Source organism: Bidens hawaiensis, unplaced genomic scaffold (genome assembly GCF_021521415.1).
Source record: "Bidens hawaiensis isolate Kalapana, Puna unplaced genomic scaffold, B.hawaiensis_p1.1 tig00013567_1, whole genome shotgun sequence".
NCBI classification, from domain to species: Eukaryota; Viridiplantae; Streptophyta; class Magnoliopsida; order Asterales; family Asteraceae; genus Bidens; species Bidens hawaiensis.
The window spans coordinates 118,117-137,490 of NW_027492151.1; the positions used below are offsets into that span (position 1 = coordinate 118,117).

Sequence of the window (19,374 nt, forward strand, 5' to 3'; positions counted from 1 at the left end):
TATTATTTCTATATAAAATAATTAATTAAAATCAATTTAAAAAAATCTACAAGTGACGTATATATTAAAAAAAAAGAAATATACCGTAGCAGAAATACTCCAAGTGTCTCGAGTTGTTTAGCGGCCATCTTTAAGTGCTCGTCATTGATGTCGGTTGTGTTTCCGAATGCGAGCACGCGTATAGCCGAAGCAACCTTTTGGATTGTGGTGAATCCTAGCGTCCCTTGACCATCCAGTTTTTGCTTAAGTAGTCAAACTCGGGCTCTAAATCTTCGGCAGCACGCAAAAATAAACGTTTAGCTATCCGAAATCGACGCCTAAAAGTCTTCAGTTTCTTGTACCACGGCGAATCATCGAAATAATCCGCCATCAAACGAGTGTTTGAGGACAAACGGTCTCGTTCAATATATGCTCTTTTCGTAACCAGGCGTAGAAGATAAGTCATATAATTTATCACGAGCAAAACCGCACTCGTAATCGCCTTTTCCTTCGCATTCTCATCGACTTGTTGATCGGGGCCAAAAAAATGGTTGTATATAGTAGTGGGAGAATCTATAAGTTTTTAATAGGCTAGTTTAGTGAAAACAGAAGTAACACTTTTCAAATGAACAACTAGAAGCCCAAATAAACAAATGGAAACCACAACAAGCAAAAGACGACTAGAGCGATTGACTCACCTCCTCGATCATCCCATGAGTCCTTAAGTTACATGTGAGTTCAGTGAAAACAAAAGTCAACTGGTCGCTGTTAGCCCCGTTCAAAGAAAAACAGAAGCGACACTTTTCAAACGAACAAATGAAAATCCCAACGAACAAATAGAAACCAAGATGAGCAAAAGAAGACTAGAACGATTGAGTCACCTCCTCGATCGTCCCATGAGTCCTTAATAGCCTCATTAAGTGAAAACAAAATTCCACCAGTCGCTGCTAGCCAGGTTCAATGAAACAGAAGCGATACTTTTCAAACAAACAAATGAAAGCCCGAACGAACAAATACAAACCACAATAAGCAAAAGAAGCCTAGAATGAGGGACTCCCCTCATTGATCATCCCATGATTCCTTAATATCCCCGTTCATTGAAATAAAAGTCCACCAGTCGTTGCCCCATTCAGTGAAAAAATAAGCTGCATTTTTCAAACAAACAAACGAAAGACCAAACGAACAAATAGAAACCACGACGAAGAAAAGAAGACTATAATGAGGGACTCACCTCTTTAATCATCCCACGAGTACCTAATAGACCTGTTCAGAGAAAACAAAAGCCCACCAGTCCTTGCTAGCCCGTTCAGTGAAAACAAACGCGACACTTTTCAAACGAACAAATGGAAACCCAAACGAACAACTAAAAACTGCAACGAGTAAAACAATAATAAAATGAGGGACTCACCTCCTTAATCATCCCACGAGTCCCTGATACCTCGATTAGTGAAAACAAATGTCCATCGGTCGCTGTTAGCCCCGTTCAGTGAAAACATAAGTGACACTTTTCAAACGAACAAATAGAAACTACTACGAGATAAGAAGATTGTGATGACAGGCTCACCTCCTTTATATGGCTGGCTTGGATAGGAGGGCGGAGTGGGGTCGCCCTCTGCCTGATTACCCCGATAAGCCCGAATTTTTTTAAAGAAAAAAATATGCATTTTTAATTTTAAAACTAATTAATCAACCATTTAAGTCTATTTTATAAAAAAAATGTATTTTTTTCACAACCTAAACATACCCAAGTAAGCCCATTTAAAATTTTAGTTGTTTAAACCATACAAAAATTAGGGGTGTCAATCGTGTCGTGTTGGCAGGTTGCGGGTTGATGGGTTTCGGGTTGGCATGTTAGCGTGTTGAGATTCTTTAACCCTAACACAACCCATATATTTATTCGTGTCGTGTTGTCTCGTGTTTGGGTTGTGTTTCGGTTCAACCCATTTTATGTTCATATACGAATAGGAGTAATACCTATTGACGTAGTAATAAATTAAACAATTAGTTACCCTTATTCGAATCAAACTTCTTAATAATTTGTGATGGATTTAATTGCTTTTGTGTATTTATTATCACTCAATCCCAATTAACAAACATAGGTTCACAAATCTAACGCAAGATAAGAACAAACGAATGAAAATAACCAAAGAATAGGCATTTATAACTAATAAAATAAAAGTATTGGAAGTAAGCAGTAAATAAAAATAGCTTATAAAGAAATTAGTCTTAGTTTTAAAAGTTAATTGATATATAAAAGTTAAAAATATAAGTATTTAACTTTAAAATTTAAACCTTGTTATCTCTAAAATCAAAATATTAAATTCTCTAAAATATTCTTAAACGGGTTAACAGGTTAACCCGCTTTTTAGCGGGCCGGGTTCGGATTGACCCGATTTTTAAACGTGTCGGGGTTGGGTTGACCTGTTTAAGAAAACGGGTCGTGTCAGCCGATACAAAACCTATACTTTTTCGTGTCGGGTTTTGGGTTGTGTTAGGAATTGACACCCCTACAAAAAAACCCTTTTACCTAAGTCTCAATTTTTTTTTTATCTTCGACCAAAAAATTTTAACTATTCTAAGAGACGACCCCGATCTTGACTGTCCAACTCGGCTAAACACGGGGTGTAAGACGACCATCCCAAGTAGCCTTTTACAATCACATAGTAATCCTATAATCTCTCACTTTGTGAAAATTTCTTTTTTTTCCTAATCGGCAAAAAAAAAAGGAAAGTACAAATATTGCGAGTTCCTAGTAACTTTGACGATGATTGAGTAAAAGAAATATAAATCTATTAAATATCACCGACTCATTAGCATATAACCATTTATCAAGATAAAATTTTACTTTTGATTATTTCTATTTCTATCATATATATTAATTAATTATATTAGTTTCTACGTTTTCAGTCACACATAAGTTGGTGGAATTCCACACGTTAATAAACAGTCGGTAACAACACATTAAGAAAATTGATGGATTCAAACCACGACTAGTTTATTTGATCAAACACGATTGAATGAGACAACTAAAATGTCCATAATCACTTATTGCTTCATAAAAGGTTATAATTTTAATATAATAAATTGTGATATTCCTGTCACATACTTGAAGTCTAAGATTTTATTAAAAAAGTAGTTACAGTCTTTCTGAAAAATAAATAAACAAATAAAAGTAGCGACTAAGTAAGTATAAACCCGGTCCACAATTAAAAACACGTGGTCAGTACTCAATATTTGTAGATTTTTACTCTTTCTTTTATGGACATGGTTTTCTAACCAACAATTTGCCATATACCAAGCATGAACTTATAGACCAAAGTCAACCTCAAAAGTGCGACACAATCAAACCTTTTTAACATTTCCTCGTATTGTTTTTGACCTTTTAGTATTTCATGCTTACACTTTATATTTTGTATAAAACAAACTATCACAATACTATACTAAAACTAAATAAAATAAAATGCTTATTTTTATTATTTCTTTTTTTAAACAATATTAACATATGAAAAGATTACGGTCATCTAAAAATCGTAGAAAGAATTAAAAAAAAAATACAAGAAATATAAGGATAAATAGGTATTTCACAATAAGCATTTTTTTCATCGTATTCAGGCTAAACTACATAAACGATTCTTAAGAACGGCCCTGGAAGCGATGATAGAGAATTCGGTCATCAAGCCATGCACTCTCCCACAATATTCGCTTGCCTTCCTTTAATTCTATCTGATAATTATTCACACATCAGATGATAACCATTGGGAGAAATACCTCACGTTCTATAGACGTAAATCGACAGTTGTTTCGTTATGATTTGGTTATGTCTCGAGTGCTAAATATCTAGCTCATTGAAGAGTTGTAATGTTTAACCCCGAAATAAGTAAGTTTCAAGGATTAGCTTCTTCCATGCATTTAGTAAAATAGGTATTAACCAGAATGTTGAAAAAAAAAGTGCGATGAAAACAATGAGATTGCTTGAAACAGTTGTTTGAAAACGTTATATCCAATGTTGGTTAGTTTTATAATTCGACTGTTTTTATATTATTTCATTCAAACAAAGAGCATCTATTCATATGTTATGACATTTATCGAGTCTTTTAGCACCTAACTCGATCATGCATCTTGCAATACTTGCTAAGAGTTAAAAAGTATATTCACTTGCAAGAACCATCGTGTTTCTGTTGTACAAACACAAACTATGATGGAGCACTATAAGTAAAATACATGCAACTAGCATTTATGATTTTATGCCACCTAACATTTTTAATAATTAACTTCTCACCACCACCACATCAACTCTAGTCACATAACATGCCATTTTAAGTAGTGTGTGGTGTTTTTTTATTTTTCTAATTAATTATAGACGAAATATTTTTTTATATACACTAGACATCGCTAGACCACTGTCTTTGTATTACGATAGTCAAGGCTCAAAACTAGGCTGGATCATAATCAGATTTAACATAAAAGTTGAGAATAAAGGCAGGACTGACAAAGAACATGTCGACTCTGGTTTGGTAAAGTGGTTCGGTTTCGGATAGAATGTTCTACAATATTTTCCTTGCTTGGTATTTATTGAAATTTTGAAGTGGTAGTATTTCATTAAATCAACATCAATATGATTTTAATTTCATTTTGTTTCTAGTCGAAGACAAAGGAGTTGGTTACAAAGTCTCCAAAAGGAGAGACTGTTCTCAAGTCATTGTCCCATTTCTGTTTTTCTGTTATTACTTTTATACCTATACTTTTTATTTGTTAGGATAATCCATAAAATAATGCACTATCATTTTGCAAGTGCCGCTCAAATACAAAATAAAAAAATATATATATTATTTCGTTATGCTCTAGTAACTATTTTTTAACAGGCAAAATTTCAGCAACTAAATATAAAAACTTCCATATATTCACAAATTTATTTTTAAACACATAATAATTTTCCTGCTAAACTTCTGGACGTTAAGATTACTAAATATAAGTTTTAGATAAACCAGTTTCTTTATATGAAAGATTCATACAATTTTACCTACTCGTGAATGGATATTAGTTATTTTTTCTCAAGAATCAGTTGAGATATGTGATAAAAATATATGGATAACGTGAGTGAAAGGTTTTAATTATGTTTTGATATAATCATCAAATCAAGGATAAAATCATAAATTAATAATAAATTTCTTTTTTCGATGTAGTAAAAAAGAAAATGTTGGATAATTCTTAATCTTTCATTTCATTTAACATTTTTAATTGACATAATATAAAGAGAAAGGTTAAAATAGAAAGGGAGACAAAAATGATAAGTGTGAGAAGGATTTGTGACCACACAAAAAAATCCATAAAAAACTTCTAAAAAATTAATAAAATAAAATATAAATAAAAAACGAAAAAATTAAAAAAATAAAAATGATTCCTTCGTCATTCTCGTTAAAAAAAAACATCGAAAAGACACAATGATGAAAATGACAAAAGACACAATTATAACTAAAAAAAACCACAATAAATCGCAAAACATCACACCATGCCGAACAAAATACAACACAATGATGAGTAATATAACACAATATTAAGAAAAAAAGACACAAATAATAACGAAAATAAACATAAAACACAATAATAAACTAAAAAACACAATGATCTTTTTCCTTTAACATTGTTTTTTTTTGTTTTTTTTAAGAACGAGCAAGACGGTGGAAACATTTTTATGTATTTACTTTTTTTTTGTTTTTTTATTAAATTTTGAATTATGGTTTTTTAATTAATTTTTATAAATTTTGTTTGAAGGGGTTTTTTTTTTGTGTAGCTATAAATCCTTCTCTTTTGTCTCCCTTTATAAAATAACTTGCTTTAACATAATAGTTCATTTAACATATATATTTTTTATAATTCACTCAAAATATCAAATGAAAAACTATTAAGTATTTATTATTGTTTCTAGTTTTTTTTTCTTACTGATTTTATTGTTTTTATTACATTATTGTCTTATTAAAAGTTCATTTATTTTTTGTGTATTTAATGATTTTTCTGAGTAGCAAAATACCACATTTAGTTTGTACTTATAAAGAATTGAATCTGTAAAATCACATTTGTAAGGGATGACTAGGCCTGTAAACGAACCGAACGTTCGGTGAACATTTGTGAACCGTTCGGCGGAAAGTTCGTTTATGTTCGTTTATTTAATAAACGAACGAACTTGAACAGAAAACTTGTGTTCGTTTAATTAAACGAACGAACATGAATACATGTTCCGTTCGTTCATTTATGTTCATTTTTGTCTGTTCATTTATGTTCGTTTATGTATTAATAAAAAATAATTAAATATTATCTAGATAGGTCATCTGCTTAAAGGTTTTATATTTGTTAATTTGTGTTCATTTAGGTGTTTTCATTTAAGTTCGTATATGTTTGTTTGTGTTCATTTACATTTGTTCATGTATGTTCGTTTAGATTTTAAACAAACGAACACAAACGTCCCTTTTTAAATAAACAAACATGAGCATATATATATTTGTTCAATTAAGTGTCTGGTTTCTTTTGAAGTTAAATGAAATAACACGAACATGCCATTTTTCGCGTTCATTCGATTCGTTTACAGGCTTTCATTATTCACATTGATGAATACATCAGTCTCAATCTCTAGGCTTTTCCGATTTTATTTGTGTTCGTGAACCGTTCATAAACACACTAATTTCCTTAATGAACGAACACGAACATAAAATCTTATTTGGTAAGTGCTCGTGAAACGTTCATGAACACATTTTTTTCTTAACAAACGAACATGAACAAGGCCTTGTTCGTGTTCGTTCGGTTTGTTTACAGCCCTAGGGATGACATCATATCACTACACCAGTATGTTATGGATATCTATTTTTTAATTAATTTTTTATATATATATATATACACACGTGTGTGCCTGCATACTAATGATAATAATATTGGTACTAATATGAATAAAATAAAAAATAATAATAATAAAAGATAAATAATAAAGAAATAAAAACTTAATCAATTTTCATTTGGTATAGTAAAAAATATTAAAGACACTAAGATGCAAATAAAAAATGTGAGAAAAATAGTAACTGATTTGAAAAGTTTAAGAGAATATAATAACTAAAAATAGCATGAAAAAGGGTAGGTTTAGCAACATTGAAAAGGGTTCTAAATATAAAAACCACTCAAAGCTTGATAATTTCTATATATGTTGTTTTTATCATAACTACTTAAATTGATGAACAGGACAAGTATTGTTTAATGAGTTTTTATCTACAATTGTTACTTTAAGTTTTAACTTTACAAAAATTCATTCAATTGTAATGAAGTGTCATATATAATTAAACTTTTTTTCTTTTAATTTACAACTCACACATTCTCTAACTCTAAATTATACCTTCTTTTGTTGTCGATAACCATCAAACTCGAATCTACCTATAACTTAAAATGTTCGTTTAATCTAAATTTACAAAAAGCTCATAATCATAAAGCAACAGTAAGACATAACTAACTAATTTTTAATATTTTATCATTAAAAAAAGAAGTTTTAGCAAGAAACTTTATCAAAATTAGATTGCATGTCTTAACCAGACAACATTTGTGTCACTGATTATACCGTGAAGATCGAGTGTTCAAGTCCCGCAACGTCATTGCCGTAATATTATTACGGAGCGAATTAGATTATCATCTAATACAAAATATAACATGTCTTTAATAAATTAATGGTAGACTAATAAATGCATCATTATTATAAAAAAAACACATAGATGTATCATTTTTTAATATCTTATTTAAAAAAAAAAAATTAAAAACACATCTCTCTTGTTAGATAACTAAACATAAAAAAAAACAATAATAAGGGTTTGGATTAAATACAAATGAAATTAACGTGTTAAACGTGAGAATCAACTGGAGTAATTATATATATAAGTAAAGTAGTTATGTACTTACATCATAAAATAATTACGTAATTACTCTACTTGATTATCATGTTTAGTACGTTAATTTCATTTGTACGTTAACCATACTCACAGTAATAATAACAATAAAATAAGGTCCTTGCTGGTAGTATTAAATCCTGAGCATTCACCACATACTAATCCAAGCTCCGTCGCCGGACCACGCCGGTCACGTTTGTCACTTTCCACCTCCTTCCGCTGACCTAGCCTTACTATTAATAATATTATTAATATTATTCATCTCCTCTCTCTCCCTATATATCTATATCTATATCTATATATATACTCCCCTGATATCACCGCCTCCTCAATTTACTCTACTCTTCCAATTCATCTCATTTCATCAACCAATTGCTAGCCATGGGCTTACCTGATGCAACCGGTGTTGATACACACCTAACTCCTCAACCGGTGGAGTTTGTTGACACTGAAAAGCTTAAGAACGTAACAACCGGCGATAATTACGGTGACCATATCAAACACGTGGATTTGGATGATTCGTCTATCGATGATTCCAGTACCACCAGTGACGGTTCTTCCGACGAGATCGCCGTCGTTTCTCCACCGAATCCGCAGCTTCCTCGGCCGGAAGCTCCGCCGGGAGTCCTCGTCGTTTACACAGAATCGGAAACACCGCCGCGGTCGATTAAACGGTCGTTCTCCTCGCCGGAAAGTGCCGTACAGATTCCGGCGATCGGAAGGTTTTTCCGGGAGAAGAGTAACAGCTTATCGGCGGCGATCACGAAACGGTTATCGTTATTAACGGAGGATAACGACGTTAATTTATTAAATAAACAGAAGGTAACGGAGTTTAGTTTATCAGGACTCAAAGTGACGGTAAAACATAAACAAGAAAAAGACGAAAATGATCTTCTGAAAGGCCGGATCACCTTCTTCTCACGATCAAACTGCCGAGACTCCACAGCCGTCCGATCATATTTCCGAGAGCGTAACTTACGTTACGTGGAGATCAACATCGACGTGTACCCAATCCGCGAGAAGGAGTTGATCCAACGGTCAGGAAGCTCGGCCGTGCCTCAGATATTTTTCAACGAGAAGTTGTTTGGCGGACTTGTGACGTTGAACTCGTTGAGGAATTGCGGGTTGTTGGAGGAGAGAATGAGGGATTTGTTGAGCCGGAAGTGTCCGGATGACGCGCCTGCGCCTCCGGTTTACGGGTTTGATGATCCGGAGGAGGAGAAGGTGGATGAGATGGTATCGGCTGTTAGAGTGTTGCGACTGCGCTTGCCGATTCAGGATAGGTTGATGAAGATGAAGATTGTGAAGAATTGCTTCTCCGGGTGGGAGATGGTGGAGGTTTTGATTCAGCAGTTTGACTGCGGCCGGAAGAAGGTATGTCGGTTTTTGACCTTTCTGTGTGCATGAGTCGGTTTTAGGCTTGAAAATTGAATGAAAATTGAAAACCAAACCAAAAAGAGAAATTTCGAACTTTTAGTTTTGAAAAAAAAAAATTATTTTTTGGTTTGAGTTTGGTTTCGGTTTTTCTATTTGGGCTTTAAATTTTGGGTCGAAAAAAAATATAAAACATAATAAATACATACACTTGTATTTTTATTTAAATAGTAATTAATTGATTATTATACATTTTACAAAAATGCTAGTGTAAAACATTATATTAAAAAAAAGTATAAATTACTTAAAAGTAAAACTCATAAAAAATGAATATCTATATGTATAGTTTTTTCGGTTTTGACTACAGCACATCGAAATCTAACCGAATGTTCAGTTTTTACAAAACATTAACTAGGTTATTGGTTTTGTTTAGGTTTGACTTTTTATGTTTTAAATAAGTTTTTCGGTTTTATGTACATTATGACCTTGAATAGCAGCCCATCATAAAAAGTTTTGGGAAAATTACTAAAATTGCCCTTTTTTAGAGAGAAAATCAAAATAGCCTGTTTTTCTTAAAATCCGGAAATAGCCCTTTAAATCTCGTCTGGGACAAAACAATGGGAATCAATCCAATGAGATTCAAAATGATTTGAATCTCGCTGACTCCTAAAATTTGGCCGGGGAAGATGAGATTATTTAAAATTTGAACGGAGCTGACAAGATTCAAATCATTTTGAATCTCGTCGGAGGGATTCCCAATATAACCCCCAAACGAGATTTGGAGAGCTATTTCCGGATTTCAAGAAAAAATCAAGCTGTTTTAATTTTCTCACTTAAAAAAATAATAATAATTTTGGGAATTTCTCAAATAGTTTTAGTGATCGTGATGATCACGAGTAGTTTGAAATATTATTATATAATAATTTGAATCGGAATCATATATGCATATTGTTTCCGCGGCTGTAGGAGTATGTTACTTTAGTAGGCTCCGAAGTAGCTGATTATTGTTTATGTATATGTCGTTGAACTTCCAGATCCAATGTCAAGCGTTGACCTTATTTTCTGAATTAATTAACTTTTATAAAAAGACGACCAACTACCAAATTTTGAAAAATAAGTTTTAAATAATGTTATAAAGTCTTGCTTTTGGCTCTTTTTTGTTTTCACTTTTGTTGAAATGAAAGTCTTACTTTTCTCAAAAAAGTTATGAAACAAAAATCATTAGTCACTTCTAAAGGTTTATAGATATTTATAAGCCATTCATTTTATATCATAATTTTGAAATGTATGTTTAATTAGACATCCAAAATCTAATTATGCATACATGATGTATGAAAACTTGAATGATTTTAAAAGATTTATTCCTTTTGGATTACATCCAAAACCAAAATGTATTTATTCCTTTTGCTTTTGACACTTTTGGTTTCCTCGCGTCTGAAGCTGTGGAGCTACTTACCCGTGTTCAGCGGGTCATGCATAGTAATGTTATGACTTCAAGATCAGCAAATATAGTTTTTAAAGATTGGGTTTTACGATTCAAAAAAGGGTAGCGTCGCAGCTTGTTGCCCGCTTGTCTTCTGTTTCGATGTAATCCAATAAATAAAAGATTATTACTGAAATTTTCTATTTTACTCAAGGAGTAAATGTTTAAAGAATATTAAAGTCATCATTGATGACACATGTTTCCCCACCAAATTGATTCTTTATTGGTAACATAAATGATGACATTTTGCATGCTGCTTGTCATAGGCTTTCTTGATAACCGTACAAAACCATTAAATAATATTTATTCTTTACATCTTGTCTCCAATATATTAACTGCAACCAACCTCACACGTTCATTATGTTATGTTATTCTTCACGTTAGGCTGTGGAGATTGGCAAACAAATAGCAAGAAGGCACTTTATCCATCACGTTTTCGGGTAACAACATAATATTATTAATATTATTTTTCCATAGTAAATACTGCCTTACTGAGTTACTGGTTTGGCTTAAGTAACAGTTTTAGGTACTAAGGTTTTAAATATTAATTAATAGGGAAAATGAATTCGAGGACGGAAACCATTTTTATCGGTTCCTTGAACACGAGCCTTTCATTCCCCGAAGCTACAACTTTCGGGTTTCCACAAACGATCTCGAGCCAAAACCCGCTACTTTAATTAGCCAAAAACTCGCTAAAATAATGTCGGCAATACTCGAAGCGTATGCATCTGAAGATGGCTGCAATCTTGATTATTTAGGTATCAGCAACAGTGAGGAATTCAGAAGGTACTAATTTAATAGTTTCTAAGTTCTAACTAACTAAAAATTATTATATAAATTTATTATATTCCTAATGTCACATGATTGAATTATCTGAATTGTAACAGATATGTTAACCTGATGCAAGAACTTCAAAGGGTGGATATATCTACACTTTTGGTTTCTGAAAGGCTCACTTTCTTTCTTAATCTACACAATGCCATGGTTATTCATGGAGTCATAAGTGTCGGTCATCCCGGTTCAGCAGTAATCGATAGAAGATCATTTAATTCTGACTTTGTATACATCATTGGCGGGTCCCCTTATTCCCTTACAACTATTGTTAATGGTGTTCTTAGAAATAACCGTAGAGCACCTTACTCGTTTACCAAACCTTTTGCTTCTGGTGACAAGCGTTTAGAGGTACATCTTGTCTTTTGATATATTGATTCGTAAAAATTAGGGGTGGCAAATGTGACCCATGGGTTGAATGTGTTGTAATAAAATGTATATAATGGGACAAACTAAAAAAAAAGGGATTGAAACGGGTCAAAATGGTTTGACATTTTTTTTATGGAACGAGAAAAACGGAGGAAACTTTTTAGTTTTTTAACTTTTTTAGTTTTTGATTTATATTTCGAGTTATGATTTTTTAATTATTTTTTTGAAATCTCAACCCATTTTAACCCATTTCAAAAACCCCTCATTAATAAATTCAAAAAAATTTTTTTTTAACAAAATCATAACTCGAAATATAAATAAATAAAAGTAAAAAAACTAAAAAGTTTCCTCCGTTTTTCTCGTTCCATAAAAAAAAACTCAAGAAATGTCAACCCGTTTCGATCCTTTTCTTTTTTTAGTTTGACCCATTCTAACCTATTATATACATTTTATTACAACTCATTCAACCCATGGGTCACATTTGCCACCCCTGGTAAAAATACACTTAACTCAATGATGTTCTTTGTTTCTAATAATGTTGCAGTTGGCTTTCCCACAAGTTAACCCGTTGATTCATTTTGGTCTATCTAACGGGTCAAAGTCAAGCCCGCCTGTGAGATTCTTTACCTCCCAAGGGGTTGAGTCTGAGCTCAGATTCGCTGCACGAGAGTTTCTACAAAGGGATGGAATCCAAATTGATTTAGCTAAGAGAACGGTGCACCTGACTCGTATCTTCAAGTGGTGAGCTAGCTAACTAGACACCCGAACCACTTATCATTACTTCGGTTTACATTGACTCGTGTACTAAATATTGTGTTTGTTGTTATCTCAGGTTTAGTGCTGATTTTGGGTCGGAAAAGGAGATCTTAAAGTGGATAACCGGGTTCTTGGATGCAAGCAACGCGGGGCTGTTGTCGCATCTTTCTAGCGACGGTGGTGCCATGCATATTGTTTACCAGGATTATGACTGGTCTATAAATTGTTAGGAAGCTGTGATTGTTGTGGCGCGTAAATAGAACCATGAACTTGAGTTTAATTTATCTCATGCTACAAGTTTGTATTTTTTGTTTGATTGAAGAACCCATTTCAAAAGGAATGGAGTGATAATATATAATTTGTGTTTGATTTACATGTTTTGTTTGATTTAAGGATTCATTTCAAACTCATGGTAAGCTAACCCCATGTTATCAAGTAGGGATGAGCAATTTGGTATCGGTATCGATTTGATATCGTCGGTATCGAATCGATACCAAAGTTTTGAGTTTCGGGTATGGTACGATACTGGTATTTCCTGAATTTTTACCTTCAATACCGGTACCGAACCGAATATTTTGGTACCGATACCGGTGCCAAGAATTTGTATTTTCAGGATCAGTATTTTCGGCAACGGTACCGGTCGGTATCGATACGGTACCAAGCTCATCCCTATTATCAAGTGCCTCTACTTGTTTAATGGTTTTATGTTTTTGTTACAAAGAGCTAAATTGGCAATATAATAAATAAGAAAATTATGTTTTTTTGCTTGGGTGGCGGAAATGGATCGTTTGCTGATTCTTGTGGCCTTAACTCATAGAAATATTCAAGTGAGTTCGGTGGTTTGTAAGTTTTTGTGGAGAATATGAAGAAACAAGTGATCATTCGTTTGCTTCATGTTACTTTGCCACTTTTATTTGGCAATTTGTAAGTAATTGGTGTAGGAATCCACCCATTTATGAGCATTCGTTTAGAGAGTTGTTGATGGATTACAACTATAGCAACATGGAGTGGCTAAAACCATGGTCCATGGAGGTGATCAAATCTACATGCTATATTTGAATCAAAATAATATGTCTTCTATTAAATGCTTGTTGTGAAAAAGATTGACTTATTGTAAGTTAATTGTTTATTTTGGCTTCTAGCGTCTTGTTACTTTGTTTAATGAAAACTGCCGTTTAAAAGAAGTAAATAAATAATAATAAAGAATATGCCCCAAATAGGGATGGCAACGGGCCGAATATTGCTAATTTCATACTCGTACCTGGTTATAAAATTCAGTCCCATACCTGACCTATTACCCGTCAGTTATCGGGTATACCCGTGGGTATCTATACCCATTAGATTGTTAAAAAAATTCGTTAAGATTTTTAAGTAGATTTTTTTACCATTATAGTTATCTTATATATATTTATTTATATATGAACCGTTACAAACTAAAGTATAACACATTACATCTTTATAAACGTTATCATAAGTAAATAATAATACTATAACTTTATATATGAACTTGATAACATATAAAACATAAATTATACTTTTTAATACATATCTTCAATACAAAAGATTAACAAAAAATGAAATTAATAGTAAAAAAATTTTGGGTTTTTATATCGCATAAACGGGTATGTCTTTTCGGGTAATCGGGCCGCGTATAATCCTATACTCGGCCCGTACTTACGAAAAATTTTCAAAACTAATCCAATACCCCTATACCCGGGCCAATACCCCTTCGGACTTCGGGTATACCCGTCCCGAGTACTTCGGGTTTCGGGTATACCCGCCGGGTTCGCCTGCCCCCAAAATTAAAACCAAGCCACGACCTAATTATAAATCTTTCCGAGGATTGTGTTTCGAAACCAAACTCCGAGCACATACATTACATACTGTTTCTGAACAGGTGAGACCTTGAAACATTAATGGATACAAATACAAGCTGCACATTCAAACCCATATATCATCGGTTGCATTTGATTTCAAAGGTACATCGATTCAACGAACACCCATCATTTCAATTCACTCAATATCTTATCAATCCTCCAAAGTCGATATCTTTGTATTATTCTTTCGCTCCCAGCTGCCAATCAATTAGGGTTTTGTATTTATGCTTCTAATTGTAACATTTGTATATTGATTTGCCAAAAAATTAGATTAATTATACTTTCAATAAATAACTTGCTGAGCAAGATATTTGGCCATTTTTGTTTATTAGCATTTTCTTGAATGCTATGCAGGGTTTGAGAGGTGACAGATGCTTGATTCTTTAATATAACTAATAAGTCAATATGGGAAGAAAAAAAAAGAATTTATCCCAAGGTGCATATATATATATATATATATATATATATATATATATATATATATATATATATATATATATATATTCAATAGTTATAAATTAAAGGTATATTGGTTTTTATTAATTCGACTATCGTCTTTTGGTCGCTGTTGGTCCCAACTAACGAATTGGATGGTCCCAACTTTTAACACATTTTTTCCCAACGGTCTGCGACTAATAGAATCCTAACGCTGTTACAGGTCGCCGAAAAAATGTTCTTGGCCAGAAAACTCACATTTTTTTGGGAAAACTCAACATTTTTGTCGCAAACATCTTTATAACCTTGTATCGGACCTTTAGGAACCTTTTTCTAGTAAACGCCCTATTATTGAGGTCACCGGAACCCTAGAAGCATGGTCGGAATCGGTTGGTGGTGCTCAAGTGGTGGTGGTTGGTTGATGGCGAGTCAATTGGTGGTGGTGGCGGTGTTCGGGTGGTGTTTTCTGAAAAAAAAAAAGGTGACTTTTTCCACAAAAACATTTTTTCGGCGACCTGTGACGGTGTTAGGATTCCGTCAGTCGCGGACCGTTCGGAACAAATACGTTAAAAGTTGGGACCATCAACAGCCAATTCGTTATTTGGAACCGACAGCGACCAAAAGGAGATTGTTGGGATTAATAAAAACCAGTATACCTAAATTAAAAGATTTTATTTGAGTTTGTTTAATCTTCAGCAACAGAGACTCGAAAAGGTGGAAATTTTGCTACCGAATTCGATACTGATACCGATATTCAAGAATGCACAAGTACAAGTGCAAGTGCTCAACCGGGATCGAAGAGTTTGAACCATTTCTTAGAACAGTTATATGAAAAAAAGTATATTTTTTTAATAATAATGCTACTTTAGCCTTGAAACTTTGTTTTGATGGTCAGATAGTTCGTTGAGCTTAACTGCTTAATTGTTGATTAATTATTTAACTGTTTAGGGGGTCTACGAGGGAGTCTGCACTTTCTTCAATTTTCCAGAGATCTAGCCTCGGTTGTCAATACCAGTTTTGTGATAAAAAGTTAGCATTTTTCTTTATTATTCAGTTGAAATTTTTTATGATATAAAATAGTTTGAAATGAGATTGTTCTTTGACTAAAAAAGTTTATGTTCTTGCAGCTTCTCTGAGTTACTTTACCTGTGTTTGAAATCTTTTAAGCGCGGTTCAGTTAAAGAGAGTTGCTTGGCTGTTGAAGCCCTTGGTAGTTTGCTCTCTTCCTTTAACTAATTAACTGTAATCTTTTATGTTCACTTCATAAATGTTTAATAAACTTTATTCTAGGGTTACTTGCTATCAACATTGGCTGTGGAGAAAACAGTCATGAACTATACAAAGAAGCAGCTCCGGTTCTTTCAGAAGCTCTCAAAACCGAGTCTCAATCAAAGAAGTTAAAATTAGTATACCCTTTACCAGTTTCATGTTTTTTATAAATTTTTTGATTTAATTATCGTTACTGATTTAAGACTCTTCGGTAGATTTTGGATAGTCTGGCTATTATCACTTTTGTTGGAGGAAACGAATTAGACGATACCGAAAGATCTATGCATAGTATTTGGGATTTTATGCACTCGGGAACAGATAGTAAGGCACGTTAGATTATCATTGTAGTTATATAGTTTTTTTAATCATACTTCAAATTAGTTATTATTATTATTATTATAAACAGGAATCTCAAAGTGCAGCTGTTTTTTCTTGGTCATTTCTCTTGAGTTCCATGGATAGTTGGAGCGTTAGTTACAAGCATTGGCGAGGGTAATTTATTAATAAAGTATTATTTTGTCTCCGCATCTACCATCAATATTATAAAGTTTTTTTTTTTTAACTTGTATAGAGCGATTCCTTTCTTCAAGAATTTACTGGTAGTAGACCATGAATCTACTCTCATTGGAGCTAAGCAAGCATTAGCCCTAATATTAGAACTCGGGTGCCTCGAGAAATTTGAAGGTGACACCTCAGCTGCAGAAGAGTTTGATGCCAAAAGCATATTAAAGGTAAATATTCTAATTTCTAAAGTTCGTTTCTCAATATGCTTCGCATGAGCACCGAGATTTCATGGTTATAACTAATTAGCAATACGCGTATGTCACTATTAGGAGGTCCGTGTCCCAGAAATTTCTGTTGAAGTTGGTAAGCAAATATTAAAAGTCAACGCGTTACCTCAACAAATTCAGGTACATATTATCTTTTTTCCTCGACTTTGTAAATAATATTCTTGAAATGCTTGGATTGAATTGCTTTTGTATGTTATGTAGCTTAATTTTCTAAAGCGGTTACTTGGCTCCGGTTTCGTTGTGCACATGAAGGTTGCATTTCCTACTTTCCTTCACTTTCTATGTTCTGTCTGGTTTCTTGTTGTTTATTTATTGTTTATTGGTATAACTAACTGAATAATGTGACATAGGAAAATGAACTTTTACATGACGTGTTCAAGTTCAAACCAGAAAAACGACAATCAGGCAGAGAACTATATGTAGCTGAACGTGACGAAGTTAGTTCGTAATTTAATTTATTTTTTATTTTTATCTTTTTGATGATGCACAATTAGCTCATTAAGTTAACCGATTACAGGCTGCTATTAAACTTTTTGTTCCTGATGTAAGAAGAGAAGACAGATTTCACGTACGCTTCATCTATAGTTATTATAAGTAGCATTTGACGGCTTTTTTCGGAAATGTTTTATCCATTCGTTTTCGATTTATGCTAACATTTTACGTTTAACACAGCGTATTCACAAGTCACAAAACTCGATATTCATGAAAGCTAGAACACAGATTCGAAACAAGAACCGTGATATCAAAGGTATTGTATAGTCTGGAGCATGTTTTAGTCTTTATGCAACCAAAATCTTTCTAGTTAAAATCTGTTGCTCATATTATGCAGGGGAGGAGCAATGGTGTTCTGGAGATTGATGTTAAACTTTACCGATACGGCCTGCCGCTTTATAGTTTTAATTATTCTTTATTTTTTTGTTTGAATCATTGTATGGGATCCTACAAGCAGTTGATTCCTATTAAATGATTTTCAAACAGATATATCTATTTGATTTGTTGTATTTTAGTTATTTTTTAATTATTGATTGTTTTATAGCATTTTTAAAATATTAATGTCACACATGGAATTTGGCTCATTCTAAGCGCCTTTGTTTATTTGATAAAAGATAAAAGAAAGGTAGAAAAATATCATAGGTTATAACTTTTGGTTAAAAGTTGTTTGATTTGATTTATATTTTAGCTCTTATGATTACATATAATGATATTAAGTAACTAGTTAAAAGACAATGATTATATACTTGATAACGACATTCTAATATAGTTTTATAGGATAACAAATAAGTTCCGTTCGTTCATTTATGTTCATGAACGTTCGTTTATGTCTGTTTATTTATGTTTGTTTATGTATTAGTATTAATAAAAAATAATTAAATATTATTTGGATAAGTCATCTGCTTAAAGGTTTTATATTTGTTAATTTGTGTTCATTTAAGTGTTTTCATTTAAGTTCGTTTATATTTGTATTCATTTACGTTTGTTCAAACATGTTCGTTTATCTATATTCAGTTATGTTACTTTAGATTTTAAACAAACGAACACAAATATCCATTTTTAAATAAACGAACACGAACATAAATATTTGTTCGATTAAGTGTCCGTGTTCTTTTAAAGTTAAATGAACGAACACGAGCATGCCCTTGTTCGTGTTCATTCGATTCGTTTACAGGTTTTCATTATTCACATTGATGAATACATCGGTCTCAATCTCTAGGCTCTGCCGATTTTATTTGTGTTCGTTTGTGTTCGTGAACCGTTCGTGAACACATTAATTTCCTTAATGAACGAACACGAACATAAAATCTCGTTCGGTAAGTGTTCGTGAACCGTTCGTAAACACATTATTTACTTAACGAACGAACATGAACAAGGTCTTGTTCGTGTTCGTTCGGTTCGTTTACAGCCCTACCTAAAGGGTACCAATTTGGGCTTAGAACTAAGTGGGCTTCAGTCAACACTAATCAAACCCATTAAAGTTTGACTCCCTTCTCCCCTTTTGAAGTCATGTCACTTGTCCTTTTCTGAATCATTAGGGACGAGCTCGGTATCGAAGGTAGTTAAAAATGGGTCTTGGAACCGAAAATACTAGGTGCAAGATAGTATACGAAGTTAAAATATTGGTACCTTACCGATCCTGAAACATCAAAAAGTAAGTCTTAAATTGATATAAAAATGGGTCATGTCACTTGTCCTTTTCTGAATCATTAGGGACGAACTCGGTATCGAAAGTAGTTAAAAATGGGTCCTGGAACCGCAAATACTAGGTGCAAGATAGTATACGAAGTTACAATATTGGT

The 19,374-nt window shown here is 32.9% G+C and overlaps 3 protein-coding genes across 3 annotated transcripts; all 3 read left to right on the forward strand.

Moving 5' to 3' along the window:
• Nucleotides 1-8,276: 8,276 nt before the first annotated feature.
• On the forward strand, nucleotides 8,277-13,072 carry LOC143544432 (uncharacterized). Its single transcript, XM_077036544.1, has 6 exons — nucleotides 8,277-9,269; nucleotides 11,137-11,192; nucleotides 11,308-11,538; nucleotides 11,640-11,934; nucleotides 12,497-12,693; nucleotides 12,785-13,072. Exons 1-6 carry the CDS (start codon nucleotides 8,277-8,279, stop codon nucleotides 12,936-12,938), a joined length of 1,926 nt encoding a protein of 641 aa, XP_076892659.1. The 3' UTR covers nucleotides 12,939-13,072.
• A 61-nt stretch (nucleotides 13,073-13,133) lies between these two features.
• On the forward strand, nucleotides 13,134-16,624 carry LOC143544433 (uncharacterized). The gene is made up of 6 exons (XM_077036545.1): nucleotides 13,134-13,236; nucleotides 15,717-15,858; nucleotides 15,969-16,049; nucleotides 16,148-16,230; nucleotides 16,311-16,426; nucleotides 16,505-16,624. Exons 1-6 carry the CDS (start codon nucleotides 13,134-13,136, stop codon nucleotides 16,622-16,624), a joined length of 645 nt encoding a protein of 214 aa, XP_076892660.1.
• A 69-nt stretch (nucleotides 16,625-16,693) lies between these two features.
• On the forward strand, nucleotides 16,694-17,967 carry LOC143544452 (uncharacterized). Its single transcript, XM_077036560.1, has 8 exons — nucleotides 16,694-16,781; nucleotides 16,861-17,020; nucleotides 17,123-17,200; nucleotides 17,282-17,332; nucleotides 17,431-17,517; nucleotides 17,598-17,648; nucleotides 17,753-17,828; nucleotides 17,910-17,967. Exons 1-8 carry the CDS (start codon nucleotides 16,744-16,746, stop codon nucleotides 17,936-17,938), a joined length of 570 nt encoding a protein of 189 aa, XP_076892675.1. The 5' UTR covers nucleotides 16,694-16,743; the 3' UTR covers nucleotides 17,939-17,967.
• The last annotated feature ends 1,407 nt before the right edge of the window (nucleotides 17,968-19,374 follow it).

What these genes read in the sequence shown, in the direction of transcription:
- LOC143544432 (XM_077036544.1), top strand. Translation starts at nt 8,277, where the DNA reads ATGGGCTTACCTGATGCAACCGGTGTTGATACACACCTAACTCCTCAA. An exon ending in TTGACTGCGGCCGGAAGAAG is followed by an intron (nt 9,270 to 11,136) that starts GTATGTCGGTTT and finishes TCTTCACGTTAG; the next exon opens with GCTGTGGAGATTGGCAAACA. An exon ending in CTGACTCGTATCTTCAAGTG is followed by an intron (nt 12,694 to 12,784) that starts GTGAGCTAGCTA and finishes TTGTTATCTCAG; the next exon opens with GTTTAGTGCTGATTTTGGGT.
- LOC143544433 (XM_077036545.1), top strand. Translation starts at nt 13,134, where the DNA reads ATGTTATCAAGTAGGGATGAGCAATTTGGTATCGGTATCGATTTGATA. An exon ending in TCGGGTATGGTACGATACTG is followed by an intron (nt 13,237 to 15,716) that starts GTATTTCCTGAA and finishes TTTAATCTTCAG; the next exon opens with CAACAGAGACTCGAAAAGGT. An exon ending in AATCAAAGAAGTTAAAATTA is followed by an intron (nt 16,427 to 16,504) that starts GTATACCCTTTA and finishes ACTCTTCGGTAG; the next exon opens with ATTTTGGATAGTCTGGCTAT.
- LOC143544452 (XM_077036560.1), top strand. Translation starts at nt 16,744, where the DNA reads ATGGATAGTTGGAGCGTTAGTTACAAGCATTGGCGAGG. An exon ending in ATGCCAAAAGCATATTAAAG is followed by an intron (nt 17,021 to 17,122) that starts GTAAATATTCTA and finishes TGTCACTATTAG; the next exon opens with GAGGTCCGTGTCCCAGAAAT. An exon ending in GTTTCGTTGTGCACATGAAG is followed by an intron (nt 17,333 to 17,430) that starts GTTGCATTTCCT and finishes AATGTGACATAG; the next exon opens with GAAAATGAACTTTTACATGA.